This window comes from Clarias gariepinus, chromosome 3 (genome assembly GCF_024256425.1).
Source record: "Clarias gariepinus isolate MV-2021 ecotype Netherlands chromosome 3, CGAR_prim_01v2, whole genome shotgun sequence".
NCBI lineage: Eukaryota > Metazoa > Chordata > Actinopteri > Siluriformes > Clariidae > Clarias > Clarias gariepinus.
Genome location: NC_071102.1, coordinates 16,671,029 through 16,698,940, shown reverse-complemented (window position 1 = coordinate 16,698,940; position 27,912 = coordinate 16,671,029). Strand labels below are relative to the sequence as shown.

Genomic DNA, 27,912 nt, shown 5'->3' with positions numbered 1-27,912 from the left:
TCGACATCATTGATCATCATGAGTTTGTCCCCTTTGCTACAGAACAAAGGAGGCTAAAATCATAAGATTATTCTTTATACTACACTGTTTATCAGGAATATAAAAGACACATAAATAAATGAACACATTAAAAGGACAATTAAAATTATGTTAAAAAATCATTGTGTAGCATTGCATTTTTATTACCTGCCAAAATCACTTGGTTTAGTGGTCAAAACCTTGCCCACTTCATAACAGTGCTTGCCATCGACCACAGAGTGTAACAAGGCAACACCCCCCGTGAGAAAACTCTCCTAGAAAAACACTTTTTAAAATTAGGTAAAGTCAACTCAAGTAAGACTAAGCTTTGTTTTTCATAAACAATGGGTAGAAATTTGATCAGCTATATCACATGACAAACAGTCAGACAAACAGACAGACATACCTGTTCCATGTTGTTATCTTGCCAGACCATAAAGTCTCTTGCAGGAGGGAATATTTTTATAAAGCATAGGTAGTGGGTTGGGCTTGTGTAACGTCACTCGTATTGTTGTATGATCTCAGGGCATTGAGACCAGCCTCAAAAGCTAAACTAGGAAGTGGGCCAAAGCCACATGAGGAAGAAGCAACCATACACAATACATTTATTTACAGAAAGGGAAGAAGCTAAGCTCAGGGAAATAGTTTAAACTATTGAATAAAAGGGACATAAGTATTAACGGTTTCTGTGAGGTCACAGAGAATTCATTCTCACTTTACTCTGATTCACACTAACAGTTCCTATTTTAAATTTCACAAATCCCATTATTTAACACAACCATTTTTAATTTTTTTTATTAATGTGTCACTGTTGCCAGATGACAATGTGTCTATAAATTTAAACATAAAGCGCTACTACTTAATGTGAATTCACCAAAAATTCTGGTGAACAAGCATGGTTAAGCTGTTAAGAGCAAACAGGAAAGGAAATGTCCCCGTCACTACACACAACAAACATATGAGGTCTCTAAAAATTTTGTTACTCCTTGCGTTATGTGCAGGTTCAAAGGTTGCAGAGCTTTTGTTTATTACAACTCAGGTTTTGGTTTATTTGCTTCTCGTTATCTGGATATACAAAAATAAATGATGAATAAATTAAATATTTCCAGTGTTCCTGTGCATGGTACTCAAACGAAGAGCTTTCTTTTTATTACTGCCTGATAACAATATACAAAACAAATTATTACAACAGTGTTCTCTATGTAAGCAAAGCAGAAGGACCTTTAAAAAAGTATTAACTCCAGAAATTTTATTTTATTATTATTTTTTTTTATATAAAGTGGACACTCCTGAAAATGCCCAAGGTTTGCAGTAAAGTAGTGTAATCATTGTTTACTGTTATCTACCAGTGTACTGATATCTTTAAAAAGTTGTTGAAAGTTGGGTCTTTCCTCTGGAAGCTGTAAAAGAGAATGAAACAAATTTTAACATATGGTACACTTTGCATGAATTTTTCAAGTTTGAATGTAAATTCTTACTTGTAGAGAGAAAGAGAGAGAGAGAGGGGGGGGGGGATTCTGAAAAAAGAACAAAAAAGCTGAAAGTAGGAGATGTCATCATAAGTTGAAGTAATACAGTTTCCTCATTTTATTTTGGTTTCAGCATGTTTGTTTTGAAAAAGATGGAGAGAGAGAGAGAGAGAGAGAGAGAGAGAGATTTAACATGGCTACCTCATGCCAGCATGATTTCATCACTTGGTAAATCCGATCTGTAGCCAGCTGGGGTCTATATAAGCGATGACCCTGCATCACTCTCTCAGCTACAGCTGCATTGTCATAGTGCTCGTAAGGCTGCTTGCCCAGGCTGTACACCTCCCACATCAGCACACCTACACACAAAAAAAAACAAAAAACACCTTTGTTACCATGCTCATTAAGATCATCATCAGCATGCCAGTGTATTATCAGCACTTCTGAGGCAACAATCTTCTTCTTCTTCTATTTTGTCTTTCGGCTAATCCCTTTCAAGGGCCGCCACAGCAAATCATCTGCCTCCACCTATCCTCTACTTCCTCATTCGATTAAAACTAAAATTGTTAATATATAGTTATATAATGTTATGTAAGCTTAGGGAAACCTGTATAAACATGGTAATTCTGACTGAGCAAAGTTATGCATACACCCACTCACAAAAGTGAGTTCACCCGTCTAATTTCAGTAAACATTTTAGTATATCTTCTCAAAGGAAATACTATAGAAATAAAACTTATATTTCTATAGTTAAAAAAATCTAAAATATATCCATTAGAAAGCAATCTATAACAGTATAGATTTACTGTCCTCTAAAAATAACTTAACAGCCATTATTGTTAAAATAGCTGGCAACATAAGTGAGTTCACCCTAAGTAATAACAGCTGTACTGTACATCTCTAATCATGTAAAGTTACATGTCCTATTTACCATGTTCATGTGTTTAAGTGGCCAAGTATGTCTCCAGACCCGAACCCTATTGAGCACCTGTGGGGCGTCCTCAAGCGGAAGGTGCGGCATGTGTCTAACACCCAGCAGCTCAGTGATGCATGATATCATTATGAAGGAGTGTAAGAGGATTCCAGCAACAACATGTGCAGCACTGGTGAATTCCATGCACAAGAGGATTAAGGCTGTGCTACATAACAATGGTGCTCACACAAAATATTGACACTGGACAGTTTTAAAATGTAAAGGTTAAAGTTAGGTTGTACTCATTTTTGTTGCCAGGTATTTTAGACTTTTATACTTATATCCAATTGTTCCCTAAGAACATATAATAAAGAATGCAAAAAGAAGAGGGAAATCCAAGATGGCGCCAGTGAGGTCGGCTGCTGTCACGACTGCTCCAACCCCCTTTTCTTTGTTTTTGTTTTTTAAGTTAGTTTTCAGCGTTTTAACCATACCTACTTTGTACAGCTGTTTTCTTTTGTTCTATATTTCCTCATATATTTTCTATATTATGTATTTTGTTGTACAGTTATTTTATTTCAACTTTAATTTTATATTTTATTTTATTCTTCCTAGTTACATTTACCTGTTTTTTTATTTCTCATATTTATTTCTTATTCATAGTCTTTCATTTTAAGGTCACGAGCAGTTGTCTAAGCATTTCACTGCATTTCATACTGTGTATGACTGTGTATGTGACAAATAAAATTTGAATTTGAATTTGAACTATAGGTATGATACATACGCATAAATCCTCTAAGTGGAGACGCGATGAAAATGAAGGATTCTGTTTATATGGGAGTTTTCGAAAAAGACTGACAGCTTTAACGATTATATAAGACCCGTTCTTTCTACAATTTGTGTAATTTAATTCTCAAATGAAACAATGCTGGGCTACAAAAGGGTCAAAAATAGATTTGTAAATGCCATAATAGTAATTTAATGATTTGTGTATTGTGTAAGAGAGACAAAGACTGGTAAAACTATGTAAAACTACTGTACTATTAAATTAAATTATTTAATTACTAATGTTTATGCAGATTTTTATCCTCCCCAGATGACAGCCATGAAAAGGATCAAATGATAGTTTTGACAATTGCATGTTTAAATCATGTGTTTTGTTTTGATGGCTCTAAGTTCATTTAATTAAGCTTACATTTTGTTAATAAAACTGTACCAAAGGGTTGTTGTACCAAATTCTTGCATATATCAAAGCGTTATAGTATATGTGTGTGTGCGTTAGAGAGGTTAAAGATCTATTTTCTCTCTCTTTTTTCCTCTCAGCCTGCATTGTTTATGTGTGTCTACGCATCATTAAAAACCGTGGCCCTCCCCTCCGCCACTTGCCTTCACACACACACACACACACACACTTACACACACACACACACACTCTAACAGAAACTCGGCTCTGTCGTGATTCATTTCAAAGGTAAAATGCAGGATAATTTGTTTTATTTGTACTCTACAGCAGAGATTCCATTAGTGTGTGTGTAGCGGTTTTACTCTGGTTGTGTGGCTTTTTTCTTTATTAATGAAACAATGTTGACAAGGACGATCCTGATTTCTTTTTTTTTTATTCTGCAAAAACACAGAGCACATGTAAAACTGTGCACAGCACAACCGTCTCTCCCTTCACTCGTGCTCGTATTAGCAGAGCGAGAGACAACACACCCAGCCTCTCTGGCGGCAAAAGTTAATCTAACTTGCCGCTGCGCAGCACGAGGCATCCAATGTGTCGCTAATATGTGCTCTACCTGACACAATTGTTGCATATATGGTTCCGCATGGTATAACTATATACACAGCATCTTATAATACAAAATGCAATAAACATAAAAACATAGAAAACAACAAACTTTTGTGGAGTTCACAATAATTAGGTTGCAAATCTTAACTTGGCTACATACTTCACAGGCTTCACAAATCTATCAAATCTAGTTCAGACTTGAAATGGGGCCTTATTAGGAGATGAATTTACAGAGTCAGAGGGCATTACCTCATTCTCGACTGGATTTCTCTCTACCTCAGACGTTACGTCGTCACAATCTGTCTCTGTATTACTTGAACGGATGGAAACATTATCACAAGAGGCGGATACATCCTGTACTGCAGTAGAATCAACCTTTGAGGAATCTGGATTCACTGCCAATGAAACAACACACTCTGACTCAGAAGGGACACTATTTGAGACATCAGCTGGAGTGGTCTCTGCGACCCAGCTGGCAGTTCGATCTCCACTGCTGCATAAAGGTATGGGTGCTACAGTATCGCTCAATGCTGCTTCGCTACAGGTGTCATCTGGAGCACTGTCATCACTGAATGAGGGCTCTAGTTCTCCCACCTCAATCGGCAAGAAGTTGGCTTGAAGAAGCAAGTTCCTGTGGACAATCTTTTCTTGTCCAGTATTTGCATTGCGAATGCGGTAAGTGTGACATTGAGGGTTCAGGTCGACAACAATGGATGGTGTGGATTCCCATTTGTCTGCAAGCTTCCTCCGGCCACGTTCTCCTTTGTTTGCCAGCAAGACCTGGTCGCCAATTTCAATTCTACATCCCCTTGTTTTCTTGTTATACAGCTCAGCTTGCCGGTTTTGGCTGGCTTCGGCATTCTTTTGAGCAAGAGACAAAGCTTCCTTCAAGTCGTCCCTCACCCGTCTCACATACCCATCATAATCAGCAATGACGCAGTCCCTTTCTACACTTTTGAACATGACATCCACAGAAAGCTTAGGAATTCTGCCGTAGATTAAATAGAACGGTGCGTAGCCAGTTGACTCATGGGCTGTGCAATTATAAGCAAAGGACAAGGTTTGCAACATTTGGGGCCACTTTTGCTTACTCCTAGGTGGCAATGACCTTATCATGTTACCCAGGGTCCGATTGAATCGTTCGACATGGCCGTTGCCCATTGGGTGATATGCCGTAGTTCTGGACTTTTTAAAACTGGCAATTTCCAAGAGATCATGTATCAGCTGACTTTCAAAGTTGGCACCTTGGTCCGAATGGATCCTTTCCGGAAAGCCAAAGATACAGAAGAACTTGTCCGAGAGCGTCTTTGCCACTTGCCTTGCCGACTGGTTTTTACATGGGAAAGCACAAGCCAACTTAGTAAAATGGTCAGTTATGACCAGGACATCCACATTACGGCCACTGCAATTCTCTGCAGACCAGAAATCTATGCAGACTAATTCCATGGGGCATGATGTTTTAATGCTCTCCAGGGGAGCTCTCGCTTCAGTCTCAGGTGTCTTGCTCACTACACATCGCTTGCAACATTTAACATGCTCCCGCACATCCCGCTCTAAACTAACCCAGAAGAACCTCTGTCTCGCAAGGGACAATGTCCTGCTCTGACCTTGATGCCCAGCTTCATCATGAATTCCCCGAAGGACCTGTCTTACAAGCGAAGCTGGAACGACATATTGCCATCTCCTCCTGCCCATCAAGACATCTTTAGACACCCTGTACAATACTCCATCAAGTATCTTAAACTTCTCCCACTGATTCAGTGTTTTGAGTACATCAAATGTTTCTTTTGCTCTTTCACGCCTGGATGGTCTCTTTCCTCTACTCACATAGAATAGGACTCTTGACAGGACCCTATCACCTTGCTGCCTCTCTTGCAATTCACTCAGCAAGAACACTGGAAGTGGATTAAAACCTGGAGACAATAACTGATGGGTATTTTGAGTAAGCCACTGGACAGCTCTATCACTTGCGCGTACCTCCCACTGTGTGTAAACATCAAAGATAGCTGACACTTCAGCACAAGTGAGTGAACAGTGCTCTAAAGCTGCAGAGTGGAAATGTTTAACATGACACGTGTTTGCACTTGCCCTAAAAGCATCCTGGATGGTGTCTTCATGAATATTTTCAGACTTTTTCAACAGGGAACCATATGGCTCTGACATCAACCTTCGGCCTACACTTTGATGGACAAAAGGTTGTCTGCTTAATGCGTCAGCAACAACATTTTCTGCCAGGTATATACTGGATACCAAAGTTATAAGGGGCCAGTTTAGACACCCACCTCTGCTCGCATGCGTCTAGTTTGGGTTTTGTCAGAATGTACGTTAACGGATTATTGTCCGTCCAGACAGTGAAGTTGTGGCCTTTCAGCCAATGGCTAAATTTGTCGCAGACCGACCACTTTAACGCCAGAAATTCTAGACGATGGGCAGGGTCCTTGGTCTGTGCACGCCTGAGGGCTTTGCCAGCAAAGGCGATGGGACGAGCTTTTGTTTCACCATCTGGTACTTGTGAGAGTACAGCACCTAAACCATCCAAAGACGCATCTGTAGACAAGATGAATGGCCTATTGAAATCAGGGTGAGCCAGTACGACTCTAACAGGACTGACTTCAGCTTCTGGAAAGCTTCACTATGTTCTTTCTTCCAGTCACTAGGGTTCAGCTTTTTAAAACGTGCATCACCCCTCAAAGAGGGCTTTTTTCCCTTCGGCATAGCTGTGATACTAAACAAAGGCTTTGCAATGCTGGAGCAGTTTGGAATAAACTTCTGGTAATACATGACCATGCCCAGAAATGACTTTATTTTCTTTTGCGAGGGTGTTGCTCCATCTGCCCATCATGAGGTCCGCTTCGGACACAGCTGAAATGGCACTAACTTTATCTGGATCCGTCGCCACCCCAGTCCTATCAATAATGTGGCCCAGGAATTTTACAGTTCTCCTGAGAAAATGGCATTTCTTGGGGGCCAATTTAAGTCCATGTGCCCTGAGCCTCGTAAGCACAAGTTCAAGTCGATTGATGGCCTCCTCTTCATTAGGAGCATACACCAGAAGATCATCGAGATAACAGAGCAGTGTGAGAAAGTTCTGATCCCCAAAGATGTTGGTCATGAGCCTCATAAAGCTGGCCGGACTGTTACAAAGTCCCTGTGGCAGACGATTGAATTCATAAAGGCCCATAGGAGTCGTAAAGGCAGTGAACTTTCTGTCTTCTTCAGACACGACGATGTTATAAAACCCGGAGGTCAAGTCCATTGCACTAAAGAAAGCATTACCTCCCAAAGCTGCTAAACAGTCTGCCTGATGAGGTAAGGGGTGGGCGTCCTTAACAGTCCGGGTGTTCAGCCATCAGTAGTCCACACACACCCTAAGATCTCCAGTTTTCTTCCATACGAGCACAAGTGGTGAAGCCCATTCGCTATGAGATCTGCGAATAATCTCCTGTTCCTCCATCTCCGAGAGTACACTCCTCAACTTCTGATACTGGGCTGGAGGGACACGCCGATAAGGAAGCCTGAAGGGTCGATCATCCGAGAGACGGATGCGATGGACAAAATCCTTGGTCTTCCCACAATCCAACTTGTGCTTTGAAAACACATCCTCATGCCTCATGATGAGCTGCACTAACTGCGTTTTCCAATAAGAGGACACCTCGCATGAGTCAATATCTAGATCTCCAAGATTGAGTTTCTGCAAGCTTCCAAGGAAATCAGATGTAGAACAACTTTCTCCATCACCATCAACATCTCCAATACTTTGGCTATGCACACTCACTATCTTACTTTGGTGATCAGGAAATGCATCAAGGTCCTCAACTGCCACAACAGGGAAAACATCAGCAATTTTGGAGTTCTTTCTCAGTGTTATCGGCTTAACAAAGAGATTTATGATCCTGACAGGAACCCATCCATCACCGGACATGGAGGCTATAACTCTGCCCACCATGATGCTTTTCTTGTGGGTCTGTGCTTTGGGGGGCTCAATTACGATAGTGCTACCCATAGAAACAGGAGCGCTTACTGGAAGCTTGGCCCACACAAGCTGTTCTTGCTTGGGTAACAGAATGACAGTGTGAGTCAGTTTTGCTGTGCCCACTATATCAGGGATCTGGTTACCCTTCCATCTGTTAATACCCGAAAGCATGTTTAAAAACTGCTCGATTTCAGGTTCTCCAGTCGTCTCAGGGCGGTTCATGACGTTCAAATAGCCAGGGTCATGTTTGATCTGAGAAAGCAGGAACTTAATGACATTTGTCCCTAGAATTAGTTGATCCTTCTGTCCTGGCACGACCAGTGTAGGTACACTTACTGATTTTCCATACACATCCATCTTTAACTGGTACATCCCACGTGTTTTAACTTTAACACCACCGCACCCAACAAGAAAAATGTCTAACTGTGACTGATCAACTTGCGCAGGCATACCCCTACTTAACAGTTTACGTTCTGTCTCCTCATTGATCGTGCAAGCCATAGATCCACTATCTAGCAGTGCTTGGACTATGACACTATCATTTATTAGTACTGAGGTATAGAACAAACTATCCGACTTCTCTAGCTTGGTGATGTTTTGAAACAGGACGATATTGCTGGAGACAGACTTACGACACTCTTCATAAACAGATAAATGATCGTCATCTTTAGCGAGGGTTTGATGTTGCACACTCACATAGTCCCCTCCCAGATGTGAGTGCATCAGTTTCCCTGAGCATGCTGATCAAGAGTGGATGGTGCAGCAGGATTAAGAACTTTGTGACATTGTTTTTGCTGATGTCCAATCTCCAAACATGACAAGCATCTCCTTTCTTTCATACAATGCGAGCGGGTGGAATGATTCCGGTCACCACAAACTCTACATGGGGACATGCTGCGCCACTGAGCTGTTCTTGGCTGTGAAACAGGAGCAGCGTGACTTGTACGCTCCAGCACCCGTTCTAGCATACTCAAGACACGCTCTAAAGTGCCAGCTTCTGAAGTTACAGGTTCAGCAGCTTTCAAAAGACTTTCAGGGACATAAGTAGGTGTGGCTGGATTCAGAGGTTCTTCCTTTGGAACAATACGAGGGGGGTTTGACACCTTAGCTGCACTAACTTGGAGAGAGTTAATTTCATGCGTCACTAGCAGTTTCTTAGACTGGACATCCCTCTGATGTTCGTCAATGGCCTCCTGGATTTCTGTGACTGTCCATTTGCTAATAGGTTTACACCTAAACACACTGGAGAGGCTTGGTTCTGGGCAATTCCTGATGAACATCATTGCAATTTCTGAACTCATGTTCTCCATCCCTGCGCCTTGTTTTTGCAAATGACTGCCTGCTAACTCAGCGGCCACATTTAACCTAACCCAGTAGTCAACAGGGCACTCACTTGGTTTGGGTTGTGTCGCGTAAAAGTCAGCCAGAGGCATGATCCGGGACTCTCACTAAAGTAGCGCCGTAACACATCATAGATGGTTCCGGGAGAGATGGCTTCGTTAGGGCTACTTTTGAGTCTGACCTTAACAATGCTTTTGGCCCTGTCTAGTAGGTGACTCAGTATTTCATCCACTTGATCTTTGTCCGTGCAATCTGACTTGTGGAAATACAATTCCATTAACTCTATCCACTCCTGAACTGTCTATTTGTCTGTTACATCTCCCCTGAACATTGGGGGTTCTCTAACATCTGACTTTACAATTAAACTAACATTGGAGAGAGCCCGACCTGTACTGGGGGGTTCCGACGATGAGACAGGGTTAAAATGGGTGACTGGGCTTTGACTAGCTATCAGTCTGGTGGCAATGGAATCTCCTATTTGGCTGCCTAGCTCACCAATAAGTTCCCGCAGTTGCTGTGTAACAATATCAGAAGCATTGCTAGGAGTAGAAGTAGTTGGTCCAACAGGTTGATTTGCTGGAGTGTCAGTTAATGGTGGACTAAAATGTAACATTCTAGGTTTACCAACAGCATGTTCCTCTACCCCAAACAATCCTCTACCCCTCCCAAGGTATGGTGTAACCATTTCAGAATCTCTTCCAACCCCAGCCATCATACTATTTTACAAGAGTTACAAAATAAAACAAGAAAAATAAACTGACCTCAGAGAACGTCAGACAGGTTAAATGAGGTGGAATCAACAGTATGGTGTAGAAAACCTGCAAAAAAGTCTCTTTCTTTCTCTAATCACTTTTCCTGGGACTGCTACTTGAACTGCAGAGAAATCAATTCCTCAATCTTCACGTCCAGCACTCAAACGGCAGAAGTCTGGAACAACACCGGTGGTCGGCTGCGGCTGATCTAATTGATCCGGGTCACGGCACCATTTTATGTAGCGGTTTTACTCTGGTTGTGTGGCTTTTTTCTTTATTAATGAAACAATGTTGACAAGGACGATCCTGATTTCTTTTTTTTTATTCTGCAAAAACACAGAGCACATGTAAAACTTTGCACAGCACAACCGTCTCTCCCTTCACTCGTGCTCGTATTAGCAGAGCGAGAGACAACACACCCAGCCTCTCTGGCGGCAAAAGTTAATCTAACTTGCCGCTGCGCAGCACAAGGCATCCAATGTGTCGCTAATATGTGCTCTACCTGACACAATTGCTGCATATATGGTTCCGCATGGTATAACTATATACACAGCATCTTATAATACAAAATGCAATAAACATAAAAACATATAAAACTTTTGTGGAGTTCACAATAATTAGGTTGCAAATCTTAACTTGGCTACATATGCACGCACTCGAGTGTCATTAGAGATGTTCCTTGTTAATTTTCCCATGCTGTGTATGTGTGTGCGCGTATGTACTGTGTATGTGTGTGCGTGTGTGTGCAGCTAAAGTAAGAGGAGATGAGAAATGAAACCCTCCCCTTTAACTCCTCTCGTCTTACGCAGTAACCCTTCCTCCTCTTTTATTTGACAGGGGAGGACTACTGTGTGGGATGACTTTCTCTCTCTCTCACACACACACACACACACACTAATGGAAACACTGCCTTATTGGGAAAATTAACAAGGAACATCTCTAACGACACTCGCGTGTGCACACACTAACGGAATCACTGCTGAAAGCAAAAATAAAACAAATTAACCTGCACTTTGCCACTTTAAACACTTTGAAGTGATTTCTTGATTGAAACAGGTGTAGCAGTAATCAGGCCTGGGGGTGACTACAGAAATTGAACTCAGGTGTGATAAACCACAGTTAAGTTATTTTTTAACAAGGGGGGCAATCACTTTTTCACACAGGGCCATGTAGATTTGAAGTTTTTTTTCTCCCTTAATACCGTAAACCTTTATTTAAAAACTGCATTTTGTGTTCAATTATGTTATCTTTGACTAATAGTTAACGTTTTTTGATGAGCAGAAACATTTAAGTGTGACAAACATGCAAAAGAATAAGAAATCAGGAAGGGGGCAAATAGTTTTTCACACCACTGTATATATTAAGCTTTTAGGGTTACAGCAGATTTATGGGATTGATTTATGGTCTCATTATCTGGTGTCACCCAAATAAGAATTGGTTTCCATTTGAGTCTGGTTCCTCTTTTGGTTTCTTCCTCTTGTCATCTGTGAAGTTTTTTCTTTCCACTGTCACCCCTTAGGTTACTTAGTTGCTGTTATTTATTTATTTATTTTATATTATATTATTTATATGTTTTTTGTTGTTTAATATGTATTTAATATGTATCTAATCCTCATTTATATCTAGATGTTTTTTTTTATTTTGTAACGTTGCGTTGTGACAATGGTCACTGTAAAAGTGCTATAAAAAATAAAATTGAACATAATATTTAAAACAAATTTGGCTTTTTTCTTTCCATAGAACTAGCCATATGCATGTATGCACGTCACTTTTGATTTAAGAGAGACTTGAAAAATCTAAACTTAAAAAAAAAAAACATTCATGAGGCTCCTGCATAACTAAAAAGCATCATGCTGATTAGATTGATTGCTTCTGTCTGAGGTGCCCTGCGGCCCAATCCCGGTTTCGACTAAGGCTGGGACCACCTACATTATCAGCATACAGCGACAAAGAAATGTAGAAATGTGGAAATGCAGAAATAAAGAAATGTAGAAATGCGGAAATGCAGAAATAAATAAATCTTGAAATATGTTAATAAACAAAAGTAGGAATATATTTAGCAATTTTCCAGGGCTTATTGTATTTTTGTATTTATATATATATTTTTTTTTTATATGTACTTATTTATTCACACACTTATTTATTTATAATTATGTCATGTTTAGTCCTCCATACACGTCATCTTTAAAATAGAGAAAACACTTATACAGTTTGTTTTACAGATGAGCGTTGACAATGTTTTAATGTCTGATATCAGTGATTAGGCCATTGATCATTTTCCCACCAGTATTTGCATAAACCGAAACAATGGATGAGGATTGTATTTAAATGCCATGAGTAATTCACAAAGTTAGTGCATGTTACTTCCCGTAGTATTTTCGGGTATGTCTCTTGTGTTTTGGTTCCTATATCTTCCAGAGGTCCGTTCTTCGTACGTCGCTTGACACATCCGAGATGAATTGACACATCTAAGATGAGATCATCGTGCTAATTACGATCCGGCTAAGTTGGTTCTTTGAGCTCACCTGTTGTTGATGATTAGTATAGCTGGACTGAGTTGTCTAGGATTATTGCGCGCTCGTGCGTTGGTTTAAAAGGCGATATGCATCGACAGTAGAAACACTGATCACAAGCCCTCCGATTGGTTGACGAAATGGAAAAAGAGCGGCTCAATTTTTTTATAACACGTGTTATGCGCTGAAATGCCCCCCTGCCATGGATTGCCCCCCCCTACATAATCGCTATCAAATATTATATTAGAACATAAATTCATAGGTTAATGGTTTACAAATTACAAATTACATGAGACAATAAAATAAAATAAGCAATATGAAAATAAATATGTTGTATATGAAAAAATAGAAATATTATGTATACTTTTATATTGTTTATTTTATAATAAAATTAGTTTCGTCCAATTTATCATTATAAATTTTTTTTTTAAATATATATAAATATTTATTAGCATATTTTTATGACAAACCCCTGAAAAATAAATGTTACAAAATAAACATTATACAAGAGTTTGTAATAATGGTCTCGACGGCTGTCTCATGCCTAGGGTTTATTATAAAAATAATATCATATTTGATAATACTAAACCTATGAATTTATGTTCATATATAATATTTGATAGCGATTGTGTGTGTGTGTGTGTGTGTGTGTGTGAGTGGGGGGGAGTCCATGGCAGGGGGCATATACTTTTCTTTTTCCACGTGAGTCAGTCATGCTCTTTAACCAATCAGATGTGACCTCGCCATTTCAACCAATCATAACCCGCCAGGAGCGCAGGCTAAATCCTGTTTACATGAAATAAACCTGCTCCCGAGCAGGTTCAAGCTTACGGATATGTTGCTATGACAACAAATGCTAGAAGCGCATCGAAGAACGAAACAATCCAAGATCAGGACAAATCCACAACAATCAAATCCAGCTAACTGAGTTAGCGACGTACGAAGAATGGACCCCAGGTCCTGGGATTGGACATCGCTCCTGTCAATCTTTGTTTCCAGCGCGACAGCGATTTCTCGTGGAAACCAATGAGGCAGCCCTATAAGAACCCGATACTGTATAAGAAGAGTAGAAGAACCCGGAAGTGACGCAGCCCGCGGCTTCTTTCTTTCATTCATTTATATTTCTACCGCGATGCTATATACCTCCGATGTTTGTTTGTTTTGTCCTGATCTTGGATTGTTTCGTTTTTCGATGCGCTTCTAGCATTTGTTGTCATAGCAACATATCCGTATAAAAACTATTTTATGTAAACAGGATTTAGCCTGCGCTCCTGGCGGGTTATGATTGGTTGAAATGGCGAGGTCACATCTGATTGGTTAAAGAGCATGACTGACTCGCGTGGAAAAAGATAAGTATATGCACCCCCCCCCCCCCACACACACACACACACACATAATCGCTATCAAATATTATATATGAATATAAAGTCATAGGTTTAGTATTATCAAATATGATATTACTATTATAATAAACCCTAGGCACGAGACAGCCATCAAGACCATTAATACAAATTCTTGTATAATGTTTATTTTGTAACACATTTATTTTTCAGGGGTTTGTCATAAAAATATGCAAATAAATATTTATATATATTAAAAATAAATATTTTATAATGATAAATTGGACGAAACTAATTTTATTATAAAATAAACAATATAAAATTATACAAAATATTTATATTTTTTCATATACGACATATTTATTTTCATATTGCTTATTTTATTTTATTGTCTCATGTAATTTGTAATTTGTAAACCATTAACCTATGAATTTATGTTCTAATATAATATTTGATAGCGATTATGTAGGCAATCCATGGCAGGGGGGCATTTCAGCGCATAACACGTGTTACAAAAAAAAGTTCTTTTTCTCTTTTTCCATTTCGTCAACCAATCAAAGGGCTTGTGATCAGTGTTTCTACTGTCGATGCATATCGCCTTTTAAACCAACGCACGAGCGCGCAATAATCCTAGACAACTCAGTCCAGCTATACTAATCATCATCAACAACAGGTGAGCTTGAAGAACCGAATTAGCCAGATCGTAATTAGCACGATGATCTCATCTTAGATGTGTCAGTTTATCTCGGATGCGTCAAGCGACGTACGAAGAACGGACCCAGATTTTGTTTTCGTTTTGTTTATTAGTTTAGATTGACTGACGCGCATAAGTTAGGTGTTTTGTTTTATTTATTTCTCTTAGATTTAAGCTCCAGTCGTGGCTCTTACCGTCGAATGTGCTATTTAATCTTTTGTATATATTTTTTGTAAATATTATTTTTCTAAATATTTTGTAATATTACTTTCTCTGTTCGTGCTACTGGTTTCCACTGTAACCATAGAGCAATTGGGTGTAGTGATGGGTCTTTCATGAACGAATCTTTAACGTGACTCAGAAGAACGAGTACTCTTGGAAAGTGATTCGTTTATGTTCTACTGCGCGCGCATGCGCAAATCATTGCAAAACCTCCGAAGGTTATGAACAGAAAGCAGATTTGAGCGATTAATTCTCAATGACTCTTCTACTCCAAATCGTTCGTTCTTTTGTCACGTGCCTCCCATAGACGCTATGCAGTGCAATAGATTCAAAAGAACGAACGACTCAGACTGGAAGATATGAGAGGTGAGCTACTCATTCTGTTTATTATAAAATGTCCTTAGCTGCATTATAATATTTTGATTTCTGGAACTATGACCAAAATTTGTGTATGTAAATGTTATTTTATTTCTGATTAAAAGAACGAAATGAACTAAATGACTCAAAAAAGATTTATTTATTTTGATGAACGAGATTCAAAGAACAGAGTCACCAAAATGATTCAAACTTCCCATCACTAATTGGGTGTTTTTTTGTTTTGTTTTGGTGCTTTAATTAAAGTTTGCTGAAACTCAGTGCTACTCTTGAGTGTCTCATTTTTGTACACACACAAGTGACTCTTCTAGTAGTAATCAGTGACTGTCCTTGATATATTAACCTTCCTTTTTTTTTATTCTTATGTCGGCTTCCTATCTCCCTTAGACATCGAGAGCGAACATCTGCATAGGAAACTGTAACATAAATGGGGGCTTGTCCTAAAAAGTTGAATTTTACCTTACTTGAGGAAGAATAAATAACGTATCACTATAAATGTCACCATGAACAAAAATGTCCCTGCTCTTGCTTGGTGGTTACATGGATGAGTAAGAGAATCGTGACATTTACTGATATTTCATTTGCCATACAGTAATTCTTTCACTGCTTTGGGGAAAAAAAATCTGTTCACATTTATTTATAAAAGTGAAAGGTCAATGTATTTGATTGCATCATATAACTTGCATCTTGGAAATTGTAGTAAGGGAAAAGAAACAAACCAAACGCCCACACATCGGATTTGCTGCTAAACCTTGTGTAGTTCAAAACCTCAGGGGCCGACCACTTTACAGGAAACTTTGTACCTGCAGAACTGGTGTACTGATCATCCAGCACATACCTACACAGGAAGAAGAAACCATATAATAACTGAAAGCACACAAATACACATTCATATTTGAAATTGTGTTGCAAATGCACATATCAGCCATAACAGTAGGCCATAAACACAACACTAATTTCCAATTATACAGTAAAGCGGTGACAGGATCAAGGACACCAAAAGTGCACCCATGCCTGAGAAGAACAAAGGCCAGCTTGTCGAGTGCAATTCCACAAAAAAATGCCAAAAGATTGGCAAAAAGGGTGACCACTGGACACAATGGAAAGGCACCAGAACACAAAGCATTTGGCACCTTATTCTGGCCGACATTTAATTTTATCTTATTGCACATCTGAATAGCAATCAAGGGTTAAGGGCTTTGCCCCAGGGCCCAACTGTGACAACATTGAGGTAGGGTTTGAATCTGGGACCTTCCAAACCATAGTCCAATGCCTTAACCACTGAGCTACCCAGTGCACAATTGGCAGAGCCCCTAAGACCTCCAAACTCCCTGGATCCAAACACAATTGACACACATGGGATGTGCAGAAAAAACAAGTCCAATCTATGGAAGCCCCAACTTTTCCCCACAGCACCCAAAGGATCTGCACACCCTAGAGGCCCTGTGGAGGCGTGCCCCAAGAGGCCAGACCTGCAACAAGGGTAATCCAATATCTACAGTAGATGGTTTTAATGTTAATGTTTTTAATGTTATGGCTGTTTATTTTTAATGTGTGTTTAGGGATACATCACCTTGCCATTCCAAAGTCAGACACTTTGACAGTTAGATCTTTATCCACCAAACAGTTTCTCGCGGCCTGAAATAGAAAGAAAGGGAAAAAAAAATAGAAGTGCTAAACTAAACACATCTGCTTAGAAGTTCTAAACGTGCGGGGACTACTATTGAATGAGCTGAATAAATGTTTTTAACAATACAGATCTGATAGTGAAGCTGGTTAATTCCCTTCTATCACTTAGGCCATAACAGCTTCAATCAGTTAGTTATGTTGTGTAATGTGCAAAGAGAAAAAATACAGAAGTAACTTTAGCTTGAATAGTAGTAGGGACTTCACCAAAAGCAGGAATTAAATTAAACCACAATCAGACACTTGGTTGTCCTATCATAGCTTGTTCTTACTAGATCTCTGTGAATAAACTGCTGATCCTCGAGGTAAGCCATTGCCTCGCACACATCCAGGCACAAAGTAATGAGACGCTCAGGCCTCAGCTCTTTCCCATGATGCCTCAGGTACTCCAGCAGGCAGCCGTTACTCATAAACTCGGTCACAATGTAGATGGGAAAGCACTTGGTGCACACACCATGGAGCCTGACAAGCTTAGGATGCCGGAGTTTCCTTAGAGTGCACAGTGATAAACAAATGCTTTGTTGACTGTGATTATTACAGATGTTGACTGTTAAAGTTATTGTTCAAAAGTAATGCCAGATTTATGTGACTGAACCTTTCACATTTGGAGCTTTCATGTTATTAATCTATGTCTATTATATACATATCTTCCCCAAATCTATGGGCAGAAGAGTGCTTTAAACAATGCGACTATAATAGGAGTCATGCTTACTGGTTTAATAACTATCATTGCTTGCAATCTACCACTAATATATTATTTTTAATAATTAAAACTAGTAATTAATAAGCTGTTTGTGTAGGCTGACTGTATGCAGCCACAGTTACTGTGTGATGTCACATCATGTATACGTACAGTAATTGTCCCAACAATAACCAAATTGGGTTTTTTAGTTCTATTGCAATACTGGGATAATCGCAGTGAAAAATTTCTTCATGTTTACTTACTTAAATAATAAACCATCATTCTGTCTGTCACCTTTATTTGTCTTGCATTATCCCCCTCTACATGAGGTTGAGGTGATTGCATTACTTGACTGGAACCTTTAAAGCTTTTTTTGTTTGCTTTCTCAGAAACATTACTTACTGTAAGCATTTTTAAACATTCTGCTTGCCTTGCATCAACTTCCCTTCTATAACCTACACTGCTGGTTAAGACAAAAAGCACCTTAAATAATCTAAATGACTGTTATGAATATTTTCCTGGAATTAAATAACACTCCTGAGTTAAAGTAAACATGCTACAAAACGTCATAGTGTATGTATGTATGTGCTTTTCTAAAGTTCCCTGTTATGTTCTTCTCTCTACTGGAATGCCTGATTTATGAATTTATGACTTCTGCATTACTTTAAATTGTGACCAGAAACACTTGTCAGCATGGGCATGGGACCTTACTTAAATTTCATACCAGCTCGTGTAAAATAGAATACACAAAGTCAGTTTAAATATAAAAACAGAAGGCTGTATAATAAAATTGATGCATATATGATATATAAGTACATTTTTTAGTTGTTCTTAAGAAAGGAAATGATTTACACAGTTACTAACCACTATCCCACTCTTTACATGTCTTACAAACAGCCAGCATTGAAAAGGGAAGCAGAAGAGATACCACGAGCATGGCAGAAACCTACATCATGATCTGGGCTTCTTCTATAAATTCGTCTGAGGACATGCAGCCCTCTTTCACCATTTTAATGGCCACCTCGTATTTGCCTTTCCACACGCCGAGCTGGACCACCCCAAACTGCCCACTGCCAAGCTCTTTCACCAGATGCACATCTTCTCGACACAGCTCCCACATATCTAAATGCCATCATAACACACACAAAAGACTCTCATTGAACACATAATGTAGTGATTATATTTGGAAGCTGGATAACTCAACTAAAAACTCACACAAAAAATGACAGGAACAAGATTATGTCTTTAAATGCTTTAAAAGTGATCTGCATTTGAAACAGTGTTTATTGTCAATGTATCATGTGTTTATTTCACCCTGAGCAGCTTGAGGTGTGAGATTAATCTCTGTAGCAGGAAGTCGCAATCTTGTCAGCAAACCTAAAAAAAGCAAACAGAATTTTAGGACAACCACAAGCGTGTCTCATAGGCATGAACAAACATGCTCATATACTTACCGCACATACACATTACCGAAAAGTTTTGATATTTCTGAGTAAGTGGGTGCTGGATAAAAAAAAAAAAAAGCGATGCAATGCTTTGCAGTTGAACCATTAATGACCTCTCTCAATTCTACTGAATTTGGTAATGTACAGTACCAATGTACCAATTCTACAATTATAAACTATGCTGTATGTGTGTGTGTGTGTGTGTGTGTGTGTATAAATGCCATTTATAGATATGTAAATTATGTGCATATGTGTCTTAAAAAGGTGAAGCAAAGGCCCGAACCTGCCCCATTGTGTTGATGGTATGCTATCATTTGGGGAATGGACTCGAACAGGTGGTTCTCTGCCAAGTAATAGAGCCCCTCCTCATTAACATTAATGAGATAGTGCCTTACAGTCCCGTTCACCTCGCTGGGAAGACAACACACAAATTTTATGTTATACTTCATCGTTATGCCAATGTATCAAAACATACATGGATATTTTTAAAAAATATGGAATTTTAATATTTTTTAAGTTTTGTGCACAAGCAAACTGCATTTAAGGTCACTAAAGAAAGAGATTTGGGAAAACTCCTTTCAAGGTAAGAAAGATATTCGGAAACTGTTTTCATTGTTGATTTGTACACAGGGAAAGATGAATTTCTGGTCTGTTTAAAGAGTTTAAAGCCTCTTAAGGAAGTTTTGATGGTTCTTTGTTCCTCGATTCTTTGACAGCACGTCTTAATTTGGCTATGAATCTATTTTCCCATGCAAAAACTTATGTCCTTATGTCACAAACAACTGTCCTGATTTTCCAACTACATTTTCATTACCTTTACATTTAGGCATTTGGCAGACGCTCTTATCCAGAGCGACTTACAAAAAGTGTTTTAAAGTTTACATCATTGGATACATACTAGTGGTTACAAAGTACCAACTACTCCGATTTCATTACCATATGCAGTGTAGTATCTGGTAGAGCATACTGCAGTATTTATTAGTTCAGTACACAGGTTCAGATTTAGCCATGAATAATATCTCATTAGAACATACTATTTAGTTGTTTAATGCACATATTTGGATTTAGCCAAATATAGACTTGCTCCACCCCACTTGAGTGGAGTGTGGTTGATACAGCTAAAAAAAACACTAAATAAGATATTTGGCATATGCGACCCATCACATCAAATCAGGTCTTAAGTCACATTTTGAGTAAATTGAGTTAAACAGAGAGTCAGATTCCTGGTTTAATAAGCTCCATTTTGATAGCAAGTTTATTACTGTATCTTGTCTGGTTCTAAGATATGACCAGGGTAAGTAAAAATCTGTTTTTTAAAATAAAAATAAAAATAAGTTCACCAGCTGCACTGCTGGTGAACTTATTTTTATTTTTATTTTAAAAAACAGATTTTTACTTACCCTGGTCATATCTTAGAACCAGACAAGATACAGTAATAAACTTGCTATCAAAATGTGGACGAATTTTATAGTGGACGAATACATATTACCAGTCACAACTCGAGTAACCAGCATAGACAGCATAGGCAGTTGTATTAAATTATCAGGAATATATGGTGTTTATCAACCAATTTTTGTAAGAATTGAAAATTTTACATTTCACCCACCTCAATCTATTGGCCATAGTCCATAACTAACCTATGCAACTTACAGTAATACCACATTTTACATGATTGGTCAACATATTTCTGGATGCTCTAATCATATATGAAGAGACAGGAACCACCAACAAAGTCTACAAATCGCCTACAAATAACTGTGAATGAACGGCTACAATGGCATCAGTCATCTGATCGGATCAATAAAAAGAAATTGAGCATGTTTGAACATAATGAACTTCTTCCCTAAAATTTTCTACAACCTTGAGATTACCCTGGTGTAGAATCAATTTCTGGATTTTGGTGAAGCCTCCTTAGTGTGTGCACTGATATTTCCTGCACTTTAAATGTGTAATGTTCCTGGTTGTTACATTTTTTAGGCTCCAACTTGGTTTTAAATTTTGGGGTATACCACTGTTTGTTGGCTTGGCTTCATGCACATAAAGAAAGAACGAGGGAAAAAAAAACATTTAAAATAAACCAGTGGGTGTGTAAACTAGGCCATAGATTGCATGTATTACTTTCATCTTAGCTAAAGGTGCAGAGGATGTGGTCATGTGTATTTTTGGAGACTTTTATCCACCCAGTTCAAATGAAAAAAAAAAAAAATTCTTTGTACTTACTCTAGTGCCAGACTAAAAAGTGAAACTGTATATATTCCTTTTTGACTGGAATTTCTGACCACAAATGATCCTTCTTTACCCTGATAAAAAAAGTTTCATCTTTACTATGGTAGAAAATACATAAGATAAAAATAAGCAGTTAAAAAGCTCATGAAGTCAATGTACACTTACTGGTCACCTTTGAAGGAAGATTTATTCCTATGCTCAGTCATGCAATTATTTTAATGTAAAAAAATTTGAATGCAGTGACTTTTACCATGGAATTATTTCTGGTACCAGACCAGGCAATGTGTTAACAATTGTCAACCCTGCAGTGAATACTGTATGTGACCTGTTGTGTGTTGTGTCTGGTTGTTCTCTTCCATCCTCTTTCATCCATAATACATTTGTGAAAACCAATAGAGATCTAACCAGCCTGTCTAGCACCAACAGTTATGCTATAGTCAAAGTCACATTTTCACAATTATAATTCCAAATGTCAATATATTAGCTGGATATCTGCACTATTGGCACTAAATTATCAACTGTGCTGCTGCCATATTAGTGGCTGATTGCGTGGAGCAACGGAATAGTGGTGTTCCTATTAAAGTGGCCGGTGAATGTTCATAAGAGTAATCTGATAAAAGTAAGTAAACATGTCAACAACTTCACTCACCTTCTCACGTAGCAGCTGCTCAGTCTTCACCCGAGACATGTTGCCCACATACCAGCTGGAAGAGTTTGATTCAACAAAAAAAGTTAAGACAAATTAGCTGAAAACACACTAACCTATTTTTGTTCCTGTGTCAGAGTATAGGGCTGGAACAGGTGTCAAAATGTTCATACAAGTAAATTTATATTTTATGTACACTTTTTAACTTTGAATCAACAGCAGTGATCAAAATTGTTAAAGAAACTCACGGATAGTGCTCTATTTGCTCATCCACACAATGTTTCCTGTACAGGGAAAAAAACTGACTGTAATAGTTGACATTTTTTTTTTATTCTTTATTCTCTTCCTTTATTTTTCTATTATTTATTTATTTATTTTATGTCTGTATTGCTTTCAGGATTGTCTTTGACCAATGTTTCATGTCCCAAAACTCTGTCTCTGGATGCCTGAGTGTAATTTATATTGCATCACTCTATGTATTAAAATGTCAAAAATTAGATGCGATTATACCGTACCTTTCAGACAATACATTAAAACCTTAAAACATTATTATGACCAATACTGTATCCCCTTGTGCCATTAAAACAGCTCTTCGAGACAAACTCCACAAGGGTTCTGAAGATGGTCAATTAGAGGGAGATCTGTTGAATTTCGAGGCCGGATCAACAACCTTGAATTCTTGCCTGCCTAACCCCATACACAGCAAGCTGTGGTGCACTACGTATTCTGACACCGTTCTATGACAGACAGCATTAGCTTTTTTCAGAAATTTTTGCTACATTAACTTTTATTTTGTGGGATCGGACATCCAGGGTGGCCTTTGCTCTCCACAGGCATATCTGAGCATTACATGCCCATGATCTTGTCACCAGTTTTCTGGTATGTAATTAATAATTAGTGTCAATGTTGTAAAGTTTTGGTTTGAGCAATATCATGTTTTGAGGTATGGCTATCCTGTGTATGTGTCAATGAAAAAAAAGTTACATGTGTTAATGTCGCCCACTGGTGGATGAAAGAATAACAACTTGAAATGGCATTTGCTTTGTTCAGTAAAAGTCACTTACTGTGATTGTAATTGGCTGAGTTTCTCCTTTTTGGACCTCCGAGACAGTTCATTCTTCTCACTGTAATATTTCATGCATGTATGATATTTCATAAGATTAGGAAAATGTCTGAAAATGGCATGTTTTGTTATTTGGGACACATTTATTTGGGCCACATTTTTTGGTGGCAAAATATTAAGTCACAGATTATCTTTCTGACAAAGTTATAACTGAACAGTCAAAAATAGAAAAAACAATTTACTATATAAGGCATTCTTAGTAGCAGAATGACACATTTTCTGTAGTATGAAAATGGGAAAACTTTATTTTTCACCTGTTTTCAGCGTCCACTTCCTCAATGTAATTAGAAGGGACAAGTCCCTCAGAGCTAGACAGACCACATGATTAAAAAAAAAAAAATTAAAAGTGTTTAAAACTTTATTTTAAATACCCCTATATCTTTAATAACTCTAACAGCAATATGAACAATATGTACACAGAGGACGTACAAAAAAGCTAATACTTTGCTCTTGGTGGTTACACAGCTTGAAGATATTTTTTCTTTTTAAACCTGTGTTTCATCTTATTCTTCTCAGGTCAAAAGAGCACAAACATGGTGAGATGAAAAGTACTGTCCTTCACCTGCATGAATTACTGCTGTGGAGTGTGTTTTCTCTCCTGTGGGCTGTCTGGGAGATTCATGCTACATTGTTAGCATAAAGACAAGCGCTCCTTGTTTTAGCTTGCATGCTTGCACTTTGCAGTTCTTAGTAACAAATACTCTGTTCTTTGTAAACAATCATCTGGTGAACTGGTGAAGACAGTGTGGTGAACTTTTTTCTCTGATTTGTGTTATCCCCGTAGTTCATTCCCACAGGCTATACAACGATCAGCCATACCATCACCTGCCCGATGTTGTGTAGGTCCCTGAGATGTGGGGAATATGGAGGCCAAGTCAACACACTGAACTCTTTGTTATGTTTGTCAGACCATTTCTGAACAATTTTTGTAGAAGATGCAGTACACAGGGCCCTTCACTTTATACTCCAGTACATGCACTCCTCAGGAAATTACCTAAGAATGCTCTTTTGGCTTGGCATATTGGCTATGGACTAAACGGACATGAATGCGGGACTGAGACAAAAACTTGACACGCTGATGGTGAAAGTATTGAGGTAAAGGATGATGTGGAAGATGTAGTGCCACCTGATATAAAAGACAGTCTGAGGCAACGGGTACTTTTGTTTGTATGCATTTATCTACCTTGCTGAGAGAACATGTGTTTGTACTTGGTGTTTATTTTGTAGTTTAAAAGAACAACTTCCTCCTGAATGTAAGCATAACAGATTGATAGTGGAATTCAGCACAAAACAAGAGAGGAACTACCAGCCTCTTGATAGGACCCCAGCGGAGAGAATGTATTTATTTATTTATTTATTTATTTTATTTTATTTTTTTTACCACCTGGGTGTTCACATCCACAGGACCTGTCATGGTCTTATTACATCAACACCATGGGACTGCCAGTATCGTCCAAGCTATGGAACTTTTACATCAGTACCAAAGCACAGTGACTGGTAGCATCACAGGTTGGTTTGGGACCATCACAATACTGGACAGACAGACTCTACAGACAGTGGTGCAATCAGCTTATTGCTCTGATCTGCACTGAGCTCCCTGACTTCTATTCCTTTTAGAGTAAGTAGAGCTGGACCAGGAGCAATAAGACAGTGAAGGACCTTAGTCACCCAAACAATGGACATAACCAAGCATGATTAGCACTTTTGCCTTGCACTTCAATATTGGAGGTTCAAAATTTGTCTCCAGTCTATTTCCTTTGGGTACTCTGGTTTTCTTCCAAGACATTCAGTGTAAGCTGATTAGTGTTTCAAAAATTGCCCATATTGCATGATTGGCCATGAGTGAGGGTGTAATCCACCTTGTGGGCTAATTTCTCTGGGATAGGCCCCACAGAAGCTCAGGAACACCATGTCTTGTCAGTGCAAAGTAAATCATGATTTGTTTTATGGTTTGGAGTAATGATCTGGGATTATAAGACCTGAAATATGATATCTTATGATTATTTTTGTTACCATATGAAAGAATCCTTTACCCAGCTTTGTCTCTGATTCTCCACTGGTCACTTGACATCCTTTCCAGCAAGATATATCTGTTCCCCTTCACTAGACTTAGCTCTTCAGGCGTCTTGGCAGTGTAGTCATACAGAGCCACAAACTCCAAGCAAGCCCTGCCTTCATCTTCTGGGATGGGAGGAAGTTGAATTCTGTCCCGGAGCTGAAAAAATGCATGGTTATGCCTATCCAAAACTATTATACCACTACATCATTACCACAACCACCACCATTGTCATACTGTAATCATCACGTGTGTGTATATTTCCTGCTCACCTTCACAGATGGGATAGGGGGTAATGCAATATTTCGAGTTGTTTTGAACATCACTGATCCTGAAAAAAACAACAATCCATCATCAGCTAATGTTCATTGTTTCTGTAGCTGATTTTAGTTTATTACCTTTGTGTAAATGCCAAAACAGTCAACTCAGGCTGTTAATTTTCACATTAATACATAAATCTGGTTTTACTTTTGTCATTAGTGATAGACAGACATCTAACATCTGAATTCATTGAGTTTCTTTCAGAGAACTGTATGTAATCAGTTAATTCCAAGCCACACACTTAGAAAACACACCTTTTCTCCATTCACTGCAGCCTGGAGCATTCTTCACAGTCTGGCCACAGCACAGAAATATTCCATCTGCCCAGATTCCTTTGTGGTACTTTTCAGAGAGCTTTTCGTTTCTTTTTATTACTGCAAATGAACACACACACACACACACATATATATATATATATATATATATATATATATATATATATATATATATATATATATATATATATATACATACACACTACCAGTCAAAGGTTTGGAGACACACCTTCCAACTTCATGATTTTTCCTAATTTTTATTTCTTTCTACACTGGGGTTTTCAAAACTGTATCAGTTAGCAATAATCTCCTTATGCTCTGTAAAGCCTTCATAACAGCTTATTTGTTAACTGGTTATTTCTAAGGCTGGTAACTCTAAATAAGTTTTGGTCTTGATATCATAGGAAAGTCTTCATGAGAGCCAGTTACATCATGCCGGTTGACAGGTTTTGCAAATGCACGTGACAATACTGTTCATGCAACCGACTATATTTGTTATTTTAAAGTAAAAAAAAAAATAACCATCATTGTTCTTCGAATGTAGAAAATAAAACTAAACTTGCTTCCACACATTTGACTGGTGAATGTTTTTTAAAGGGTTAATCGCAATTACAACAAAATGAGAGCATTATACAGTTGTAAATAAGTGCAGGGATAGCTTGCCTTGCATCACCGCCTCTAACCAGTCTGTCCGGCTTGTATCATCCTTTGCGAAAATGTACAGGATGCATTCATCATATGCAATCTAATAAAGAAAGATCAATTTATGTGCACTGTAGTTTGAAGATGTTTTTATATAAACTAGACAAGATTAAAATGTAATAAAAATGACATTGTTTCCAGGTTGTTTTGTATTTCAGTTTACTTAAAAGTGTCAATCAAACATTTGCCAAAATATAGCCAGTAGAAATTTTCCCTGGCAGGGAAAAAAAGGGAAGCGAAATTCTATAGTAAGCATCTGATTAGCATTATGCAAAAGGCTTCAAGACTTTTATATATATATATAGGTATGTGTGTGTGTGTGTGTGTGTGTGTGTGTGTGTGTGTGTTAAAAGGAACCTGAAAGGGGAAGCTTCTTTCTACAGGGGCATTCATTTCTGGATCAACTTTTTCCACGCAGCAGATACTTTCTGTCAGAATTGACCCTTTTTTTTTCTTTTTCTTCTGCAAAACATATATCCCATACAGAACAACACTAACAAAAGGCAATCCTTTACTTAAAGTATCAATTATTATTTTTATAATATTATTTCCTGTATTAGTTTTCAACAACAACAGAATAATATTTGAACAATAATTACCATTAATAGCAATTAGTATGCTACTGTATTAGTGCTCTCACTCACTCACTCGCTCACTCACTCAATCATCGTCTATACTTCTTAATCCTGAAGGGGCCTGGAGCCTATCCCAGGAGAATTAGGGCACAAGGCAGGGTACACCGTGGACAGGGTGCCAATTAATCACAGGGCCACACACTCGCGCACTCATTTACACACTATGGGCAATTTGGAAATGCCAATTAGTCTGATCTGCATGTCTTTGGACTGTGGAAGGTAACCGGATTATCCAGAGGAAACCCACCAAACACGGGGATCAAATTAAAACCCCAAGCACACAGAGGAGGGTATCGAACTCTGGAGGTGCAAGGCAACAGTGCTAACCACTAAGCGACCATAGCGCCTGGTATTAGTGTTTTTAACAAAATAATACTAAGTGATTTAAAATGTTTTATTATTTTGGTTATATTGCAAATCTTCTTAAATGTCTACACACAACATCTATAGACAACATACAATACATTAGCATCTGAGTAATCAATAAACTCTTAATTTAATTAGTATCTTGCATTTAACCATGGAGTGTGGAAGGCCTACCCCCTTTTCCAGTTCATAGTAGAAGAGAGCCTGTTTGGTCAGAACGAAGAGCCGCTCTTTATAGTTCCTTGGAGATATTTTCTTTTTCTGCTGGGACATCTTTAGCAAGATGCCTTCTTTAAGGACTCTGCCTTCAGTCATTTGGGCCATTTTGGCACAGGCACTGCACATTCCCC

General features: G+C 38.4%; 1 protein-coding gene across 1 annotated transcript; it reads right to left on the bottom strand.

The window, feature by feature from the left end:
* On the bottom strand, positions 1-27,907 carry LOC128518952 (cytoplasmic tyrosine-protein kinase BMX-like). Its single transcript, XM_053492413.1, has 21 exons — positions 27,737-27,907; positions 26,919-27,023; positions 26,523-26,604; positions 25,839-25,958; positions 25,536-25,594; positions 25,241-25,422; positions 23,462-23,515; positions 22,684-22,686; positions 22,333-22,368; positions 22,088-22,142; positions 21,433-21,512; positions 19,496-19,623; positions 19,082-19,144; positions 18,718-18,889; positions 17,358-17,574; positions 16,973-17,037; positions 16,119-16,237; positions 1,689-1,846; positions 425-1,418; positions 187-293; positions 1-36 (listed from the first exon to the last, which is right to left on the bottom strand). The coding sequence occupies exons 1-19, from the start codon at positions 27,905-27,907 to the stop codon at positions 1,344-1,346; spliced, it is 1,944 nt and encodes a 647-aa protein (XP_053348388.1). The 3' UTR covers positions 1-36; positions 187-293; positions 425-1,343.
* Positions 27,908-27,912: the final 5 nt, after the last annotated feature.